Source organism: Lissotriton helveticus, chromosome 5_1 (genome assembly GCF_964261635.1).
Source record: "Lissotriton helveticus chromosome 5_1, aLisHel1.1, whole genome shotgun sequence".
NCBI classification, from domain to species: domain Eukaryota; kingdom Metazoa; phylum Chordata; class Amphibia; order Caudata; family Salamandridae; genus Lissotriton; species Lissotriton helveticus.
Window position 1 is genome coordinate 227,320,012 of NC_136065.1, and position 20,996 is coordinate 227,341,007.

Here is a 20,996-nt window from a genome sequence, read left to right on the forward strand (position 1 = left end):
ACTAGCCACCCTGTAACGTTTTTGGAGTGTGGCGTTGTTGAGGAGTCATTATAAGACTTGATGAATGTACTGTATCTAAGGTTACTTCAAATGACCGTTTTATGTCTTCTTGCTTTCTTTTGGCATCTTTGTTTATACCATACATAGATGATTGCCACTAAGTGTAGAATGTTTCCCTATTTGAATGTTGTAGTTCTTGTTGGTGCTCTGAATAATTCACCTATGGTTGATCAGTATGCTCTAGTTAATAAAGACAAAAACACAATACTAATGGTTTGTTCGAGGCATGTACTAACAGTATTGGGGCTCCCATTTCAAAATGGTCCCCACTACCATTTGTGAAGTACTTTGACCATTCTTATAACATATATTGTACATAACAAGAAGCATTTACTATAGATTAAGTTTTCTTAGTTAAGCGTCAGTTTGGTCTGTCTGTTGCTATCGATTAGTTGTTACACTAGTTTTGGTAACACTAAGATCGCGGATCCTTTTGAGCTACCGTTGCACGTGACTTGATATCCGTGCATATTGCCAAATCTATTTACTTCAGGCGTTCAGATAAACTCCTGGCGCGGATCAAACAGTGCTGTTGGACGCCTTACTGGATTGAAGTAAAAAAAATAAGTACACATGCCGTGGAACCGACCGGTTTGTCACCTCTGCCTTCTATCTAAGACCCGTTTAACACTGTTTTACATCTAACGTTCAGCTTGTGGCTACTTTATTAATTTTTTAGAAGAGATGACTCGAATTTGTTAGGAGTCCGGTAAGGACAGAGAACACATATATTTTTTCATTTTTTTCCGGAACCATCTCTTGCAGTCCGTTTTTTAGTTGCCACCTTGCATTTCATTGTAGGTTCTTTTCCTTTAATATTTCTTTAGTATTGGATACATAGGGGTCGATTCCGATTCGGGGGAAAAAAACATCCGTACGATTTGTATCCGGAGCTCTCTCCGTACGAATCGTACCCGTCCGTCCGTGTCACGTAGTACGATCCGTATTCTGTGAATCCATCCGAATCGTCGCAATCCGTACGTATTGCAAGGCTGAAACCGTGAAACGTACACATGCCGTACGACTCGTACACATGCCGTACGACTCGTACACATGCCGTACGACTCATACACATGCCGTACGACCCGACAAGTACGATACGGACCGGGGTATGAGGACACGATTCGTACGGTCCACGTCAGGTAAGGGCGAGTCGTACGGAAAAGCACACAAACACATACACACCGTACGGTCCGTACACCCCATGATCGCAGGGGTACGCACCTGCAGTCATGGGGTACGGTGCGCACCCCTGCGATCATGGGGGGGTACGCACCGTACTTGGGGGGGCCGTTCCGTACCTGGTTTGGCGCAAACTCTGCTTTTACGGCTGTTTTCCAGCCGCGAACCGTACAGATGTCGCGTACAGCGGGTTCCGAGGGAGATTTGGACGGGGATTTGATTCGTACATCCCCTGTACGACTCATACGGAGTACGGCTCCTGGTACGAATCGTACTTCGTCGTACGTACGGGGGACATTGCAGGGTACGATTCGTACGGGAAAAACTTTCCGAACGGCTATTTGGAACGGTTTTTCCCGAATCGGAATCGGCCCCATAGTGTTTGGAATTACTTTGAAGTCTATTGAGGAGGAAGCAAGGTACATTGTTTTGGATTATATTTGGGTGTAATGTCTTAAGTACTAGGTTACACTAGGCGTTATGGAAAAATGGGCACTTAGGGAGTTTATTAATATGGTGGTAGTATCACTGTTGCATGGTTTGGTATGCAGGCCATTGGCTGTTTTTTGTGAGCAGGCGATTCACGGGATGTATTAATTTTGTTAGTATTTACAGGAGTCCTCATTCTTTGTGCAACGCTGAGTCCTGAGGATGGTGTGGCAGACCAATTCGGCCATAAAAGACCAAAACGTTGACCATGCACTCTTATTTCCTTGGATTAGCACGAAATTAAAGATTTTCTCAGTTATATAAATATCTGAAGTTTGAATCGTATGAACTGTTATATATGCTGTCCCTATTGTTTTAGGTAAAATGGGTGATTACACTCCTATCAATCCCTATATAGAATTGAGGAAGTTGAAGGAATTGTTTTGGTAGTGTCAGTGTTGCTGTTGCTATATATCGTTTATATCTAAAATTGTGGATGTTTTGTATAGTGAATTAAATAGGAGTAATATAAATGAAGTAAAAACATTTGTAATACATCCGTGAATATAACCTTTTTTTGTGATTAACTAATCGGATCACCTCTGTGACAGTGAATAAGTGTCAAACTTATTTTGGATGTAAATAATTCCTCAAGGGATATATAGTGTATAAAAAACATTTGCTCTACCCAATTCCTTGGGTATAATTGGGTTGCCCTATTTTGTCATTAGACTAGAACACTAACCGGAAATTGCAATCTAAGACTTAAACGTTAGGAAAGTAAGCTATTTTAGATGAGCTAACGGATTATTTTTATCTTCCAGCTTTCCAAATTACAGGCAATAAAGTCTATCTTGGGCACATCTGTTACTTTGTGCCGCTAATGTTCAGCTACATTGCACAATGCCATATCAAATTATTAGCCCGATCCTTTTCCTTAAACCTGCAGTTTTTCAAAACATGTAAATATTTTCCATTTAAAACTCAGTACAAAGCTGACAGTCATGAAAATGGAGAGGAAACTGATTTGGAGATGGTGGAATAATGCTCATTTGTTCCAATTAAATTATTTGTAGCACTGGGCATTTTGAGGAAAATTTTAGGGGCCCATTAGCATGGCGTGCGGATTGGCGGTGGCGATCTGCCCGCCAAAACCCCCTGCCACATTAGCCTGGCCAGGGGTACGACAGCGGACGGAAAGACCGTCCACCACTTTTCCACCGGTAGGCAATCGTCACGATTGCCTACTGGACAGAAAAGGCCTATAATATGGTGGCGGGGCCTTGCAGGCACCGCCATCCATATTATGATGTGGGTAGTGTAATGCCTTTCCATGGCAGAGACTCCGCCATGGAAAGGAATGCGGGATTCGCTCTGGGGGCCCGTTGTGGGCCCCCGGGAGGGGTGGGGGGGGCTGCACTTTGGGGGTACTCATGGTACCCCCCTACATTGGCATACACAAGGTGGCACACACCTTGCGGTGAAACTGCCCTTTGGGTTTACAAAAAAAACTCAGAGAAGTGCATCAGCACTTTGAGTGATTCTCGCATGGTAGCTGTGAGCTGCAAGTTCTATGATGCGGCTTAATCTGCAATCATAATTTGCTGATTTAGAATCTCGAAATATAAAGGTAAATTAGGAATAGAAAGGGAAAGCAGGGATGAAGAACCAAGATAGTGTGCATTCCAAACCTTCCACTAATGTGGGTGATTCAAATTTAGAGTCCCTCTTCTGGGACAATGTCTTCCAAGCCAGATTTGTATTCCATAACCAGGCTCTCAAAGACTGACCTTTATGCTTAAAACTGTGTTCTATTTGTATTCTAGATCACTAGTTCTTAACTATTTGACTTCTGCGGACCCCCACTTAACCCCTCTCTCGTTATAACGCTCGCATGCGGGGATAATTCCCCTGCTGTGCTGAGCGTTCTATGGAAACGGGTGTGGCCGTGACGAGCTCAGCTCGTCATGAGCACCCGAGAACCTTGGCTCATGACGAGCTGAGCTCGTCATGAGCACCGGGGCGCTGTGCGCCCCCCCAGCACAGCGGGGAAATCGGCCACGCAGCGAAGGGGTTAATCATTACTGGAATATGGAGACACCCCCTGAATAAATATTGGAAGCTGGAGACCCCAGCCTAAGCAATTCTGGTGATTTGAGCCACACAATTGATTAAATGTTTTTATTTAACTCACAAACAAATAGAAATCTCGAATTTTGCTTCTTAAGTTATATACACTTTATTTATTTCCTATGATTATTTAATTTTCTAAGCAGTCACAGAACCCGTAAGTAGGACCACTGGTTAAGGACCACTGTCCTAGATTAGTTAAACACCAGTTACGTTTCACTTGTCCACAAGATTCTAACTGTTCGAGCTTCGCCATGTCTGCTGTAACCGATAAGTATTTGCTACAAGTGGGGTAAGTTATCGAAATTCTCATGTTCTTGACACCACAATAGTGTTGGCGTTAAGGATTGTCTGATTGAATAATAAAAGTGCAAACATTAGTTCCTCCTCTGAGGGGCAGCCATTAATGGGTCTGATGAAGGCGCTTAAACTGTAATGATGCAGTTGGGCGTAATCCTACTGTCCTTCCTTGTGTTCTTTGTATTTAATAAAAAACATTTAATACCAGATATGGCAAAAGCCATTCAGAAGAGGAGAGCACAGCCGCATCTATATTACTTGTTGTGCAGTGGCATAGTGGAAAATAAGACTCGGCCACCAGGCAGTAATTTGTGAAAAAATGACCTCCACCCCCTCCCTCCCTCCCCCCCACCCAGTTGGTTTTGAGGGGCCCTGAGACTCCTATATCTCATAAATATTCAAAGGTTGACCGTGCCTCAGTGACCAGCGATAGGCACTGTTGTTCTAGCCTCCTGCTTCACTTGCGAACACACTAAGGGCCAGATGTAGGTAAGTTTGATTTACCTACTCTTAAATACCGAATCATACCGAGGCAGATGTAGGTAATTTTTTAATTTCACAATTACCGATTCTGTAAGATTCGGTATTTACCGATTCCGTAAATACCGAATCGGTATTTCCCATTGATTCCTATGGGCCTTGAAGCCCATAGGAATCAATGGGAAATACCGATTCTGTATTCACAGAATCGGTAAATACCGAATCCTGGCAGGGGGAACGGGGTGTCACTTTGTCACCCTGTAGCACCCCAATTGCAGGCTTGTGTGCCATGTGGCACACATACATGCCCTAAGGTCATGTCTGTGTGTGTCACATGGCATAAGTGTACATGCACAGATGTGCATGTACACTGGAATTCAGTATTTTACCCACCCAATAGGATTGGGTGGTAAAATAAAAATTCCTAAGGGCCTGTGGCACTGCAAACTGTGCCACCTACATATGGATTAACAGAATCGGTATATTTACCGATTCGGAAAAATACCGAAGCGGTAAATTTACCGAATCAGTAAATATACCGATTCTGTAAATTCCGAGCCACCTACATGTCAAAAGCCAAATACCGGTCGGTAACGGCCGAAATCTAATCGAATATCGAATATTTGGCTACCTACATCTGGCCCTTAGTCCCCTATTTACTTTAAATTAATTGTACAATACTGAAATAACAATAGGTGATCGGACCCCATAAATAATGATTAACAGACACTCTCCCAAACAAACCGCATCTTCTTCCTTATAGCACAGTGGTTTAGATAGTAGTTCCTTTCAAATGTTAGGTACTTTATATTCATTTTAAAAATACCTTTTTGCAAAAAACTTTTCAAGCCTCTTTACATTTGGAGTCAAACTTCAGGCAAATAATTAGAAAACGGGCGCAATACCAAACCAGAGAACATGATCTGCTGGTAGAGTGTTCCTCAACAGAGATCTTCAGTGAAGATAATTGTATCGAAATAGCAATTGCAGTTGAACAGAAATTCCAATTTATCCTCATATGGCTATATTGGGTTCCAAAACAAAGAACATAATGTAGCGTGTCAATAACATTTGTGCGGCGTAGAGCTAGCGTTTCCTTCGGTTTATGCCAGTGTGGGTCACTGCTTTGTTTTGAACTTCTTGTTCGGCAAGAGTTTTAGCAGAAGTTTCCCTGCGTACTAACAAAGCTCATGTATCACAGACAAAGTGACATTTCATGTTGAACTGCTCTTAAGCATCCTCTGGTCTGCATGATCACCACCGGATTAGCTCGCTGTCAAAAGTGAACCTACATGCAGAGGAAGCCTTCTCAAGGCGGGGGAAAAAAAAAAAAAAAGCCAGCTGCAGTGTTGGGGTACAGTTCCCTTCGAGGTGTCGTAGCCCTGGTCAAGCTTTCACTGTAGGAGGGGGAAAGATTCCGATCTCTTCTCGTAAAGACTCTACGGTTTGCTCCCATCGCTTCTCGTAGTAGAAATTCAGGATGCACTGTGCATTCTGTCCACTCCTTACAGCCCATGGCAACAGCTCCTTTATCAGGACTTCCAGCTTCCTGCAAAGAAGTGGGGAAATGTTTTAGATTGCACTCATTGCTATGCCTCGGTATCACAAAAGCAGTCATGTAGATCACTCAACATGCAAGACTTGACAGTGGTAGGTACTCCTGATACCGGGGCATTGCTGGTGTTCTATACACCCACCATGGCAACAGTTCTGCTTTATTACTGGAATTAACTCTTGTTGCTAAGCACAAATCATGTAATAGTGTACAAGAACTCTGTACATCATTGACTTCTCACTGTCCCATACTCTCACTACTGGACTTTCGGCCTTATTCTCACTCGTTCGACCACATTACTGCTGGACTGGGATGCACACTCCTGCGCTGCGTCTTATGGTTTGCTACAGTAATGTTACTGGATTCTCCGGCGCATGCGCTCTCCTTGCACTCTGTACGATACCTCACTAATACTGCTGGACTGTGATGCACCCCCCCCCCCTTTGAATCCCATGCTGCCCAGCATAAATAATGTCTATGGATTATATGATGCACAACACTCGACCCCCTAGACAATACATTACCACTGCTGGACTGACACCCATCACACTGAGCATCATGTTGTCCGACACTAATGTTACTGGCATTTCTGACAATCTCTCCTTGGACCCCCATACAATACTACATTTTTACAGCAGGAATAATGCTGAGCGCTATCCTACAGAAATGTCACTGGCTTTTGACATGCACTCCCTCATGGACTCCACAATACTACAACTGGACTCGCTCACTCCTACACAGTCTTATATTGTCCTACACTAATGTTCCAGGCATCTCTGACCCGCTCTCCTATGAGACCACAAAATACTACATTACATTTTGATTGACTCATAGTCCACTCTGAGTCTCATACTGTCCTTGATTAATTTTACTGGACTCTGACATGCCCTCCATCAGCACTACTGACCTAGCTTCCCCACTCTTATTTCTGGGCTGTACCCACCGCACGGCATCGCATTTGGTGATGCAGTGCACGCAACAAAATTTGTTTTATTTATTTATATGTTTACTTACCTGTTAAGGTCCGTAATCCATACATTACTACCCCCGACCCTGCCCCTCCCCATGTCACTGCCCGGCAGGTACTCACACTACCATCCGCGGCTGGTCAACAGGTCACATAACATACCCCGATAGCTATTCCACCTCTCCCATATTTTTTTCCATTTTCGGGGTCATCCCCATCTTTCGTTAATCGTTCATTCCACTTGCATACACCAGTCCAGTTCAGTCTTCCATTCCCTCAACGTCTGGGCCTCTACCGCTCTCCATTTCTTTGCTATATTACGTTTGGCTGTCACATCTTACCCTTTTTAATGCTCTTACGTTGGGTCCTGCATGCTGCTTTAATCAAGCGAAGAGGACGAGACAGCTCTCTGTCACTCCTGGACAGTGTGCAGCCATGTTATACGTAGCTATATATATGCACACACATGCAAACTTCTGATCTAAGAGAGCCAAACAGATCTTCTAAATGACCCCAGACAGTGAGAGCAAACTGACAGACTGAATCCATGCAAGGGAACTAAATCCCAGAGTTTGAAAGTTAGATTTACCAAATCTCTAAAATGTGCTTACACTCTTGCCTTGTCTAATAGCATTCTGAAAGTCATTTTTATTGTGTATTCTTTTAGCACTGCACGTTCATACCTTTATTTTCTTTCGGGAATCCGGCACTAATCTGGTTTTGCATTTCATTGAATCTATTGTGGGGTTTATTTTGCTGCTGCAATTACAAACTACCGTTTTTTTTTTTTTAAACCTTTATTTGCAGAAATAGGATATACATTCGTGGGCCTACAACCAAGTCGGCCGGCCACAAGTCAAAAAGTGATCAAAAGTCGAAGTAAGTAACACAAGGCCAGCCGGCAGGCAAGCAAACATATGTAAAACATTGCTAAGGAGAGGACACGCGACTGTAACGGCCCAAGATCAGGAACAATGAAGGTCCATTTTATAATAAGGGGACAAGGCTCATGGCAGGGTCGTGGAGAACCCGCTATACAGGAATACACCTTCGCCAAAATGAAAAGGGGGGGGGGGGGGGGAGGATGTGAAGACACGAGTCGATCGTAGTATAAAACAAATGCAAAATATATGATAAGCATACAAGTACTACCAGCATCCCATGCTCCCCACCCAATGATACGCTAACAAACGCAAGGGGAGCGGATAAACTGCACAAACATAATCAACCCGCCATACTAGCCTGGGAAAAGGGGGGGGGAAGGGGGGAAAAATAAGGGGGAGACTGAGGGAAAGGATCCAATAAGGACGAGAACTGGGAAGAAGGGAAAAAAGAGGATCAAAAAGATAGAAAATAGAAGGAGAAACATAACGTGCAAGAAGGGCGCCACCCCGGGCCAAGCATCCCGCGGCTAATAACACAGAAGAAAGTAAAAAGCTGGCAAGAAGAAGGGTATGGAAGTCGCGACGGATAACCGCAAAACAGATAAAAGCGGCATAGCGACAGACTCCAACCCACTCATGCCAGAGAAATGAGGACAGAAGCGGCACCTCTATAAAGGGGATAGAAAAAGGGCCATAGAACCAAGAAAATAAACATCTGAAAGACCCCGCCCACCCGTCCCACCCCCCTGCAGAAGGCTACGGCCTACCCTCCAAACAGCGTGCCTGTCGCCCTAATCCGAAATATAGTAAAGAAAGAAAGAAGAATAAGGAGACAAAAAGAAAGGAGAAGAGGGAACATGAAACAAAAACAATATGAGAGGGAGGAGCCAGATGATACAAACAAATACACTCGGCTGCGGCCCTCCCCCGACCATCAGATGAATAACTACCAGATCAATACTACACCTTCACATACATCAATAACCCGCAGGGGGGGGGAATTTTTTTTTGTGAAGTCTCACAATATCGAAAATACAAGCGACAGTACAACGGACAGGTAAACCAGCAGTCTATCAATGGTGTGCAACTTACCCCCAGCCCTTCCTAACCACGAAACCAGCCCAATAAAGGACAACATGGAGCAGACCATCCAATACAGAATAATCGTAATACTGACTAGGGTTACGGCAGTGACGTAGATTAGGGAGAGCCACCAAGCTAATGGGATACAGAAAATCAATAAAACAAGTCAATTGTAGCAGCAACAACAGGGCAGGCAAAAATAAGCAGGTGTCCAGTCTCGCAATTCGACAATGCAAAGGTACCCCTCCAGGACAAAGACATGAATCCATCGAAGCGGGAGCAAACAACAGTCCACCACAGTTCCCAGCTGCCCGGGAAGGAGCAGGTCTCTGCGTCATGTGCAAGTCATCGAATTCCGGGCGGTGAAAAACCGGAGGTCCAAAAACCACCGGCCCATCAAGCGGCCGAAGAACAGCGGCATCAACTCTTGGCACAGCCAGAGGGGGCAAAGCAATGGAGGCATCAGGCCGATAGGGGTGCATGAAAGAGCGTCGACCCAAAATGGCGGCGGGCCGCATGGAGCCGGTAGAAGCACCGGGAGCCAAGACAGCGTATAAGGACATCAAAGCATCTAGGACATCTCCGAGCGTGGGCTCACAAGCACACGCCCAGGCCCCCGTGCAGTCCGGCCAGCAAAGTCCCTCGATGCAAGGCGGAGCACCCCCCACGTTGCCGGTAGCCATCTTGTGAGTCTCGCCGCCCCGCACTCCACCGTGGGCCTCCAAACAGTTCCCAAATGTAGGACTTTACAGAACTCCGGAGGTTCCCAACAACGGCCTCACTGGCACAACAAGGGTAGACGCTCGATTGGGGGGGGGGGGCCCCGTCCGAACAGCGGCGGGCCCCACAAGCGAGAGCCAAGCGCGGGGTCCAGGGCCGCCGGACAGAACAAAGGCGAAGGGACCCCTCCACACAGTCAGCCCCAACACATCTCGTCCCCCTCCAGCCGCACGGTCCGCAAATCGGGGCCGGTTCAGGATCACCGGGGTACGCACACAACGGCTCCCACCAGTGGCTCACTCACTCTCTCGGCCGGGGCCGGCAATCTCAGCACCACCGGTCGGGTCCCACAGGCGAGGTCCCGGTCTCGAACACCCGGAGGCCCCAATCTTCTCGAGGACACAACTGTGGACCCACAGCACGCAGGAGCTTCCGGACCAGACGGTGAGTAGGAGTAGATCGTTAAATTCCGATAGCTGTAGTGAAGTATCGTCGCAGTACAGAATAAGTTGCAGGATATTTGAGGTTGGCCGGAGGGCCGACGGAGCCGAGCTAAAAGGCGACCATTACGCTCTCGGGCTAGGCTCCTCCTCCGATTTTTTTTGTTTTTAATATGTTTATTGGTATTTTCACAGCAGGAAAAGTAAAAAATAACAATTGTATAAAGACATTGGCATGGTCCCTGGTACCTCATCTACATGCAGTATTTCCCTAGTCGACAAACTACAGATTTGGTAGCCACTTCTGTGCAAGTGATTTGGTGGTGTGTTAACCACTCATACAATCACCTTTATTTTTAGGTTTCGCTGGAGGGCGGAGCTCTTAGCTCCGCCTCCAGAGAAATCTCTTGATTTCAGTAAGGAAAATGGAATACGCCCCCCTGTCCCATTGGCTAGCTCCATAAATGGAGGCTAGCCATTGGAACAGAGATCTGTCCGTCAAGGCCGGACCAGATTCGGGGGCGTTCCCGAGATTTTTTCCCAGGGCGGAGTTACGTTTTTTCCCGTTCCCTCCCCTTTCACTGAAAGTCTGTCCATTCCCGCCCCCTCCGTGTGCCTTTCCGCCCCCCCCTCGCTGTCCTGTGCACGTTTCCCGCCGTCCGTGTCCTCTCCCGCCCCCTCCCGCCGTCCGTGTCCTCTCCCGCCCCCTCCCGCCCCCTCCCGCCGTCCGTGTCCTCTCCCGCCCCCTCCCGCCGTCCGTGTCCACTCCCGCCCCCTCCCGCCGTCCGTGTCCACTCCCGCCCCCTCCCGCCGTCCGTGTCCACTCCCGCCCCCTCCCGCCGTCCGTGTCCACTCCCGCCCCCTGGTCAGATGCCGGTCCTGCATACATAGTCTGCTTGTATTTTTTGCAAAGTACTGTCGCGCCACTGGTGTCCAGCCCGATGCCGCTTCTGGTGGATGGGGCGCACAGTGGAGTAAGTGCAGCTAGGGCAGGAGAGGCCGTCCGTGTCCTCTCCCGCCCCCTCCCGCCGTCCGTGTCCACTCCCGCCCCCTCCCGCCATCCGTGTCCACTCCCGCCCCCTCCCGTGTCCACTCCCGCCCCCTCCCGCCGTCCGTGTCCACTCCCGCCCCCTCCCGCCCCCTGCTCAGATGCCGGTCCTGCATACATAGTCTGCTTGTATTTTTTGCAAAGTACTGTCGCGCCACTGGTGTCCAGCCCGATGCCGCTTCTGGTGGATGGGGCGCACAGTGGAGTAAGTGCAGCTAGGGCAGGAGAGGCCGACAGGCCGCCACGTTCCCTGTCTCAAACTTACCTGGAGGTGGCTGGCTCACCATTCTTATTTTTGGGGGTGCCTTGCTGGGGGGGCAGCCATTAGGTCATCCTCATTTCCTGGTGAATTCCGGGTCCCACAATTCCCACCACAGAAAATATCCAGCCCAATGTAAGCTGGCCGCCCTGCTTTCTTCTCCTACCAGATTATCCCATCCTAAAATGGCCATGCCCGCTTTGATGCAATTTCCTGTTTTCAAGAGTATACATTGAAGCCTGTCCATCCTCATTCACGTTGCAACGCTGCCTAGTGTTCGGTGCGTTTCTTTGCTGCTGTTTCCTGTCCAGACCACTGCGTTTCTTCCTGGAGATTTTGCTTCCTGCTCTTTCAGTTTCTTCTCCTGCGAGCTTGCTTCCTGTTTATGGCGTTGCCCTGCTCCTCCACCGCCGGATGTGTTGCGGTCACCTGGAGATTTTTTGCCTTTGGGCTTTTTCCTACGTCTGGGGCTCCTTCCTGGAGGCACTACCTGCCAGGCGCTACCTAGAGTCTCCGGTATCCTGTCTGCTGAGTGGGGTGGCTCTTATCTCTGGCAGACAAAAACAGCCAATGTCGGAGCCCTTCAGTCTCTTCATCGTAAACACCCCCCAGACACGCGTTTAGAGCCTGACAAGTGCTGCTTTACAGTGAGAATGATTGATGCTGGCTGGTGCTACTGCAGGTTTAAATGTTTCTCGTGTGTGTGTGTGTTGGGTCATATCTCTAGCTGAGCGTTGTATGTCAATTGTTAGTGAGTCACCTTTCCCGAGCTACTTCGGGTATTTCTGAGGGACATTGGGAGTGAAAGGTGACCTTGTAAGTTTTCTGCAAGGGGCGAGAGATGACCTGATTTTCTTGCGAGTGCCAATGTGAGATGCAAGATGGTGTGTGAGCAGATATGCCCTCTAAATATGTTTGAATGCATGTCTGAGAGATGCCCTTCTTGTATTGTTGTATGAGCATCTGCCAGATTCCCTGTTGTGTGTGAGGATGAGATGACTGAGTGATATTGTTACATGTGGGTTTGAGACACACCCTGCTGAAATGTATGCTTGTGGGTAAGAGTGGTGCCCTTTTGAAATTGTTGCATGCCCTCTTGAAAGATGCATTGATGATACTTTTGCATATTGGTACGAAAGATGCCATGTTCCTGTTTTTACTTGCGGGTACCAGTCGCGACCGGTGCAGGTGAGAGCTGTGGGGTGTGGTGGGGGAGGAAGTCAACAGATGACAGAATAGGAAAAAAGAAATTAAAAAAAGAAATAAAACTACTTACCACTCGGCCGCATCGCCGACTCCAAGTAAGTGGTTTTATTTATTTTTTACATTTTATTTTCCACATTCTGTTGTCTGTCGACTCCCCCCTTTGCCCTGCCTCACCACTCTTACCTGCACTGGCCGCGAATGTCAGGTACGCGACATACCCTTCCTTTATTGTTGTAGGCGGATATGACAGATGCCCTTTGAAGCTGTTGTGTGTGAGTATGAGATGCACTTTTGGTATTGCTACAAGTGTGTATTAGACACGCCCGATTGAAATTGCTACTTGGCCGTATGAGTGATGCCCTTTCATTTGTATGAAAGATGCTGGGGTATATTCTTGCATATGGGTATGAGAGATGCGATTTTGTTATTGTTACGTAACTGGTATGAGAGCCTCCCTCCTACTAACGTCGAATGCAGGTGCGACAGATGCCCTGTAGATATTGTTACGTGTGGGTATGAGAGATGTCTTGTTGATATTCTTACATGCCACTGTGAGAGATGTCGTAAACATGTTGTTGCATGCCACATGGCCTGTCGACATTGTTACATGCCAGTATGAGAAACTCCCTGTTGATATTCATATATGGTGATGTTATTGCAGACAGGTATGAGAGATACCCTATCCATATTGTTACATTCAGGAATGAGAGATGCCTTCTGACACATGTAGAAGTGATGCTGTGTCTATATTGTTACATGGGGATGTGAGAGGTACCCTATAGATATTGTTAGAGACAGAATCGGAGATGCACCTTGTGTGGTTGCATGGAGGTGTGAGGGCTGTCCTATGGATCTTTTCACCTGGCGGTATGAGATATCCCGTAGATATCATTACAGGTAGGTATGTTGGACACCTGATAATGTTATATTGTTGAATATAGTTTTATATATTGATGTATAGCGGCATGGTCCGGCCGCAATTCTGCACCACCAGCAAGTGCTCCATTACTACCTTTGAGGACCGCTTTTGGAGGAGAGTCGTGAAGCGACACATGGCAGAGGAGCCGCCGTGAGTCACCGCGGCTTGGATCTATATAGCCCGTATGTTACGGAGCTGTGAAATAGAACGATATTGGGGCCGCTACCTTTCAAAAGTATTTTATGTGGCCCACTGGGGCTAAAAAACTGTTTAACACTACAAAGACCATCATGCACTTCAACCCACGAGGATAACCACAAGGGGGCGCTCATTAAATATGGAATAGAACTTTGGTGTCATTTAAATAAGAGTGCCGTTACTTGTGAACAAGGTCAGATGAGACCGAAATGCATCGGGTAATTACAGCTGGTGACTTGATTTAAATAAAAGGATTTCCATGGCCATATCGTGAGTGCAGACTCCTTTCTTCTTTTGGAGGGAAATTTGCTTGAGATATATCTATATATATATATATATATATATATATATATATATATATTTACCAAAGTTGCTCCGTCTGGACTGCTTGTGGCCCCGTGGGAGGTGGCGCGCACTCCGGCGGAGCACGCCAGAATTCAAATTCCAAAACAACGACGTGATCAAGGCTTGTCAAAGCCGAAACATGTTGTAGGTGTAATAAACACCCTTGGACTTTGATCTAGTGCGTGACGTTTGGATTTCTGAGAGCGTTGCTATTGGAAAATTTGTTTTGGAATATATATATATATATATGTATATATATATATATATATATATATATATATATATTCATATTCACAAATCCACATATATATAGTCCTGTAGGCGCGTCATGTGCTCAAGGCCTGCATAGGCCGAAACGCTTCATGGCGGCACAGCGCACAAAGCAAAAGAAACAATAAAAGGTTTGCACAAAATAAGAGGTGTCCGTTTCTGTTTCTGGTTCCGAAGGCATTGAAGCGATTAAGAACAAGCATTTACAATGCAACGGTTTCGCCTTTGGAAAAGTTTGAGCTATTGGCATTGTAAATGACAACATTTGTATTCATGTGTTGGTTTTGAAAACAGATAAATAAATGGCATTGTCATTTACATTGCAAATAGCTTTAACATTTCCAAAGGCGAAACCGTTGCATTGTAAATGCTTGTTATTTTGTGTGTACATCCTATCATGAATGTTACTATAAATGGGATATTTTACTTACCCTATTAGCATCTGTTCGTGGCATGCAGTGCTGTTGATTCACATGCTGTGCATACTCCTGCCATCTAGTGTTTGGCTTGGATGTGTGCAAGTTTTTTTCCCCTCAAAGAAGTGTTTCAAGTCATCAGGTTCTGTGACTCATCCACTAGGCAATAATGTGCATGGCCATCATTACATTGTTTTCCGCAAGGAATGTGAAGCAAAGTGATATATAAAGAGATGTCCATGCATAAGAGGAAAAGGAGAAAGTAAGAGACATGGAAATGGCCACAGGTGTCCAGGGAGAAGGGAGGGTGCGTGTGAATTTACAGCACTACATGCCACGAACAGATGCGTACAGGCTAAGTAACATTTTCCGTTCGAGGCATGTGTGGCTGTAGATACACATGCTGTGCATAGACTGTAACGGTACAAAAGGGGGTGGTGATGGACGGAGCATTTGAACTAATCAAACACTCACACCCAGTCAAAAGATCTGGGTTTAATCCATCACCGTTCTTTAGCCCACTCTGCCAACCCAGTTAAGACATGGCCATATGCAAATCAGTCTGACCCTGTGCCTCATGGGAACAGTCCAGCCCGAACTGCCAAGCCATGCCTTCCATGGACGGGACTCAAGCTTCCTGGGACCGGTTTCTGGCATTACAGCAGTCTTCTGTCAGGCTTGCTTGAATCCAGTGGCAAAGTGAGCAAGGGACTCACGTCTGAGCATACCCTGCCAAACTTATGGCGAACAAAGCGGTACAAAAGGGGGTGGTGATGGACGGAGCATTTGAACTAATCAAACACTCACACCCAGTCAACAGATCTGGGTTTGATCCATCACCGTTCTTTAGCCCACTCTGCCACCCCAGTTCAGCCGTGGCCATATGCAAATCAGTCTGACCCTGTGCCTCATGGGAACAGTCCAGCCCAACTGTAAAGCAGTCTCCCCAAAATGTGGTGGCTAGCCAGTGGTTGTTGCAGTAGACTGAAAGAGTGTACGAAGAACTGCCTGGCCAACATTAGCTGGTTGGCGGGCTAGGACATCCACACAGTAATGCTTTGTTAAAGTGTGTGGTATGGACCAGGTAGCTGCTTTGCCTATATCAGATATTGGGATGTTCCCCAGGAAGTCCATAAAGGGTCCTTTCTTCCAAATAGAGTGTGGTCTAAGAGGAGTGATTAGAGTCCTCTTGGCTTTAGCACAGCATGTCTGGATGAATCAGACTATTCTCTTGCAATGCTTGACTTGGATAGAGCCTTTCCTTTTGTGGGGTTCTGAGAAAAGCAACAAAAAGTTGTTGTGTTTTCCTAAACGGTCTAGTTCTATCAACTTAGTACAGAAGGACTTGTTTTACATCCAAAATATGAAGCATTCCATAACTAAATCAGGTTGTGAAAAAAATGGGAAGGTCAATAGACTGATTAAGGTGGAAGTGAGAGACCACCTTAGGGAGGAATTTGGTGTTGGCGCGGAGGGCGACCCTGTCCCTATGTACTTGGAAGAAGGATTCTTCCAGGGTTAATGCCTGGAGCTCACTGACACACCAGAGTGAGGTGATAGCAACTAGAAATGCCACCTTCCAAGAGAGGAACAGAAGGGAGTGGAGGGGCTCAAATGGAGTACCCATGAGTCGTGTGACTACAATGGTGAGATTCCATGAGAGTGCAGATAGGACCTGGCGAGGGAAGATCCTTTTGAGACCCTACATGAAAGCTTCAATGACTGGTATCCTGCCGAGAGAGTTGTCTAGTCTATTCTGAAGGTAATCAGTCACAGCGGCTAAATGCAATCGTATGCAGATAAAGGCAATGCATGAACCTGCAAGTGAACAGACAATAACTTGTATTGTGACTTTCAATGGGTCAATTTCTGTGACGGTGGCAGACAAATCTTTCCCACTTGGCCGTGTAGCACTTCCTTGAAAATGCGCAAGCATTCAGGTGGAAGATTAACGTATACCAATTGTATGATGTCAGGAGCCAGATTGCAAGGTTGAGGTATCCGGGTGCCTGATTTCGCCATGGCTCTGAGTACGAAGGTCCAGCTTGTCGTAGAGCCTCTCGTCTGGAACCAGGGAGAGTTCGAGCAGAGTCATGACCAGGGCTGGCAGGCCCACGTGGCTGCCACCAGGATGAGTGTGATGGACGTCTGTCAAAGCCTTCGAACCACAAATCGAAGAAGAGGGAGAGGAGGGAAAGTGGCACCTTATGACTGGAGGCAGCCCTACCAATGAGTTACTGAAAGGATGTGTGGGTAGGGTAAAGGTTTGGGTCCCCTGGTGGGTCTATATTGTATTAGCTTCATGGGTCATCCTGTGGGGGTGTCCTCACCTCTTCCCATGTTAGAGTTTGGAGACCTTTGAGGTATGATGCCAAGGGGTTACCCTGGATAAGCAGGCAGGGAGGGCTAAGGAACAGGGTGAGGGGATGGCGGTGCAAGGGATAAGAAGCTGGTAGTTGTATCCGCTTTTGTGTGTTGTTTTACTGGAACTGGAATGTCTATGGCCTCCTCGAAGGACAGCTGACATTTCGAGGATGGAGTAGCAGGGCCCAAACTGCGAGCAAGGATGCGACCCATGTGGGAGTGCATGACCAGGTGTTTCTTCCTTGATTTGAGCGGCTCCAGCACCATATGGAGTTTCAGCTTGACTGTGCCTGTGTCAGACTTTCTGATCAATGCCGAAATCGAAGACTCCGAGGGGGTCTTCGGATTTGGCACAGAGGTTCCAATCGGTGCAGAGGGAGATGTGCAGCGGGTTGGCTCAGTGCTGATGTCAGGGTGGCCGGCGCCGAAGCGGTCGGTCTTGCAGGTTTCTTCGGTGCCGAGCTGGGCGGGGCATCTGAAGTGATTTGCTGGTGCTGACCATAGCCCGAAGGCAGTAGCAGCCTGAAAGCCTGTATCTGGTGTTCCAGAGTTGCTGAGTGCTCTTTGGCTTAAGATTGTTTGGAATGAGTGCAGAGTTGAGTGGGAAAGGCTGCCGTACTCGCTTACTGCTGAGCTGGTAGAAGGTCCTTGATCTCCAGGTCAGATCCAGAACTTTCTACAGGCAAGAAAGCCTCTTCATCCGCTGTCGACAGTTGTTGGTGTTGTTCCCCCTCTATGTCCTTTGGACCAAAGAGGCCATGGGTGTTATTTACTCCCCTATGTGTCGTCTCGAGATAGAAGACTGCAATGATCATGGAGAGTCTTTTTCTGCAGAAGTAGCGTCACAGGCAGCCTGGTTGTGCTCCAGTAACAAGCACAGATTCCAGACCTCATGGAGATTTCGCATGGCAGCGAGGACAATATCGAAATGGCGTCCGCTCATCACCGTGGAGGCATGGTGGAGAGGCACAACGGGGAGATGGAACTAGGCGCCGAAGGGCAAGGCCCAGGAGGGGCCGTGGTCGACTCGGACCCTGCATGAGCAGACGTTGATCTGAGACAGAAAGTAAGCGAGATGCAAGCAAAGTACAATACCAATGGAGAGAAGGAACTGTATGAACCAAAAAGAGCACCACAACTGTGTCGACCTGGAGCACATGTCCGAAGCTGATGGCAGAAAGAGAACAACCTAACAAAGGAATCGATGACCATGCACATTATTGCCAATAGGAGGAGGCACAGTACCTTGTGACCCGATAGATCTCTTTGAAGAAAAACAACTTGCACACATATGGGCCCAACACTAAATGGCAAGAGTATGCCAGCCACACATGCCTTAAACGTAATTTTTCTGGTGCATCGACGGAGCACTCAATCCTCCAGCCCTGCACAAAACTATCTAGAGGCATGTATTACGAAGTGGTTCTAGGCCATTACTGCATGCAGGAGCTCGAGCATTGTAAACAACGTAAATAGTGTTGTAACCGGCGTGGGAGTTAAAATCACTGTACTTTTATTAATTACTATGTATTTGAATTAACATTCTGATTTTATTTATAAGACTATTTAATATTGCAAATTAATTTTGATGCTAACAAATAAATTGATTGCTTGATAGTAAATAAAAAGTCTGGAAGATGTGGAATTGTTTATTCGGAGAACGACAAGTACATAATAGGGTTTCATGATGGTCTACAGAATTGAACTACAAGGGGTTTTGTCTGGGGGGAGGGGGAACTTTAACTCACATACCAGGAAAATATATCCACTTAACTAAAGAGCACAGTTATTTCGTACACTTGTTTTATTTCAGGGTGCAATGTGTGAGCGCCAGATTCCTACCACATTCACACTTTTATAGTTTTAGCAAAAGTAGAAATGTACCTAGATTTTAGCCGAAGAGGACCAAAAGCTGCTCCCAGAATGCACATGGGCAGGCCGGTCTGGACAGCTTCGAACCACTTCACAACGACCTCACCTGAAGAGAGAAAGCAGGGGTCTATTGTTGTGGGACACCAGCACAGACATTTCATTTACAGTGTCAAATCGAAACTAAATCAACTTTACTACCTGTTTGGTGTAGCTGTTGTGGTAGGTTAAAGATTCAAAGCAACTGTGACCAACTCCCTTTCAGCAGGCTTCAGTCTTGAGTACACAACACAATATTGCAAAAAGTTTCTAATGTTCACTCTAAAGTAGGTGAAAAACATCTGACCTTGGGTAATATCCCTTTATACTGCAAGTGTGTCCTGCTAAAATAGTGAATAAAGTAAATTTATGACACATATTGTGTGGATCTACCTATCGTGGGCAAATGCCTCCACTTGGAGGGGAAGGCCCTTGCTGAACATTTGAGGGTGCTGCCTGTTCTTCATGAACGTGTGACCATTCGGTCACCCTACACCCTACACCCCTGACGCGGTACCCAGTATGTTGGTAAGAAGAGTTTTTCTTTGACTCCCCTGCATCTCATCTTATATTAACCACGAGTATTAGTACTCTCTAGGCAGCTGTTTTCTGTAACATGATTACTAGCAGTATTCCTGCAGGTAGTGGGGTACTTTAATATCTTAAACACCACCGAGTGACCCAGTTTTGGGTCACCGGTAAGGCTTTAGCAAGGAATTTTTATATTAGCTATGTGCGGAGATGAGACAGTAACTGTGTGGCAGGAATATACCTAGTTATCAAGCAGACTTTTTCCCTGCAGGGAATTTCTACAGGGTCGTTACAACGACCGCGTTGTAATTCCGCATACCATTACCTCACAAGTCGTTGTTAGGGCGCTGGATGCTGGAATAGTAAAATTTACTATTCCAACTCCAGTCTGTGCGGATATTAGGGAATGTGTTGGACTTTAAATCCAACACCTTCTTTCCCCTCCGCAAGCTGTTGTTCCGATTTGCTGAGTAATGGTATGCGGAATTAAAATGCAGTCATTGTAACAACCGTGTTGTAATTCCCCGTGGGGAAAAAGTTTTGTGGTAAACGTTGTTTACCGTGTGCTATGTACTGTAGAAGCAACCATAGGTGACATTAGGTCCTGCAAATATTCATGCACTCGTGAGGTTCCAAATAAGCACTTATAGAAACTCTTTGCTCTAAATACACAAAAACCTATCTGCCTTGCAACCAAGGCTGCCCGTCTTGCCACCAAATGTCCTTGCTTGAGGAGTCTTGTAGAACAAGTGTATAAAGTAGTTGTGCAGTCATAACGTACGCTGTTTTTTGTTTGCAGACATTCTGAACAAACTGGGAAACTGAGTCCAAATGCCAGTCACTGTAGTCTAACGTAAATAACACTCCCCTGTGGTCCTTGAAGCTGTTCCTAACCACACAGTCTGACGTATGTTGTTATAACTGCTTTTCTGATGGTTCTTAGCAGCTTTCTGTGCTGACTTCCTGTCAAGTGAATCCGTTTGTATTCTGGCTCTTCTCAGCTATTCCTGGAACTGATGCTGATTTCAAGGCCCTTCTAAACTTAGTTTCCAGATGTTCTTGTATCTCTGCAGTCTGCCGAGTTCTGTTTCTCTTCCTGTTCCCACTATCTACTCTGGAAACCACTGATCTTGTTCTAAATAATTTCACTCAACATGTGTCTCTTCATGCTTCCATGTTATCTGTGCATGTTGAAATCTCACTTGCAAACCGTGTTTCACGTCTCTAGCCAATGTTCATCAATAATACACACCCAATACATGTGCTGGCAGTGGCCAATATGGTTTACCTCAACCACATGGG

The 20,996-nt window shown here is 46.4% G+C and overlaps 2 protein-coding genes across 2 annotated transcripts in view; one reads left to right on the top strand and one right to left on the bottom strand.

Annotated features, from left to right (window-relative positions):
* Positions 1-20,996, top strand: part of TRUB2 (TruB pseudouridine synthase family member 2) — a 59,831-nt gene that overhangs the window by 30,505 nt on the left and 8,330 nt on the right. The gene's annotated exons all lie outside the window — the stretch shown is intronic.
* Positions 3,838-20,996, bottom strand: part of COQ4 (coenzyme Q4) — a 131,341-nt gene continuing 114,182 nt past the window's right edge. Inside the window, exons 6-7 of the mRNA XM_078642063.1 lie at positions 19,140-19,233; positions 3,838-6,130 (exon numbers count right to left, since the gene is read on the bottom strand). Of these exons, the coding sequence (XP_078498189.1) occupies positions 5,968-6,130; positions 19,140-19,233 (257 nt within the window). The 3' untranslated portion in view covers positions 3,838-5,967. The remainder of the gene's footprint in view (positions 6,131-19,139; positions 19,234-20,996) is intronic.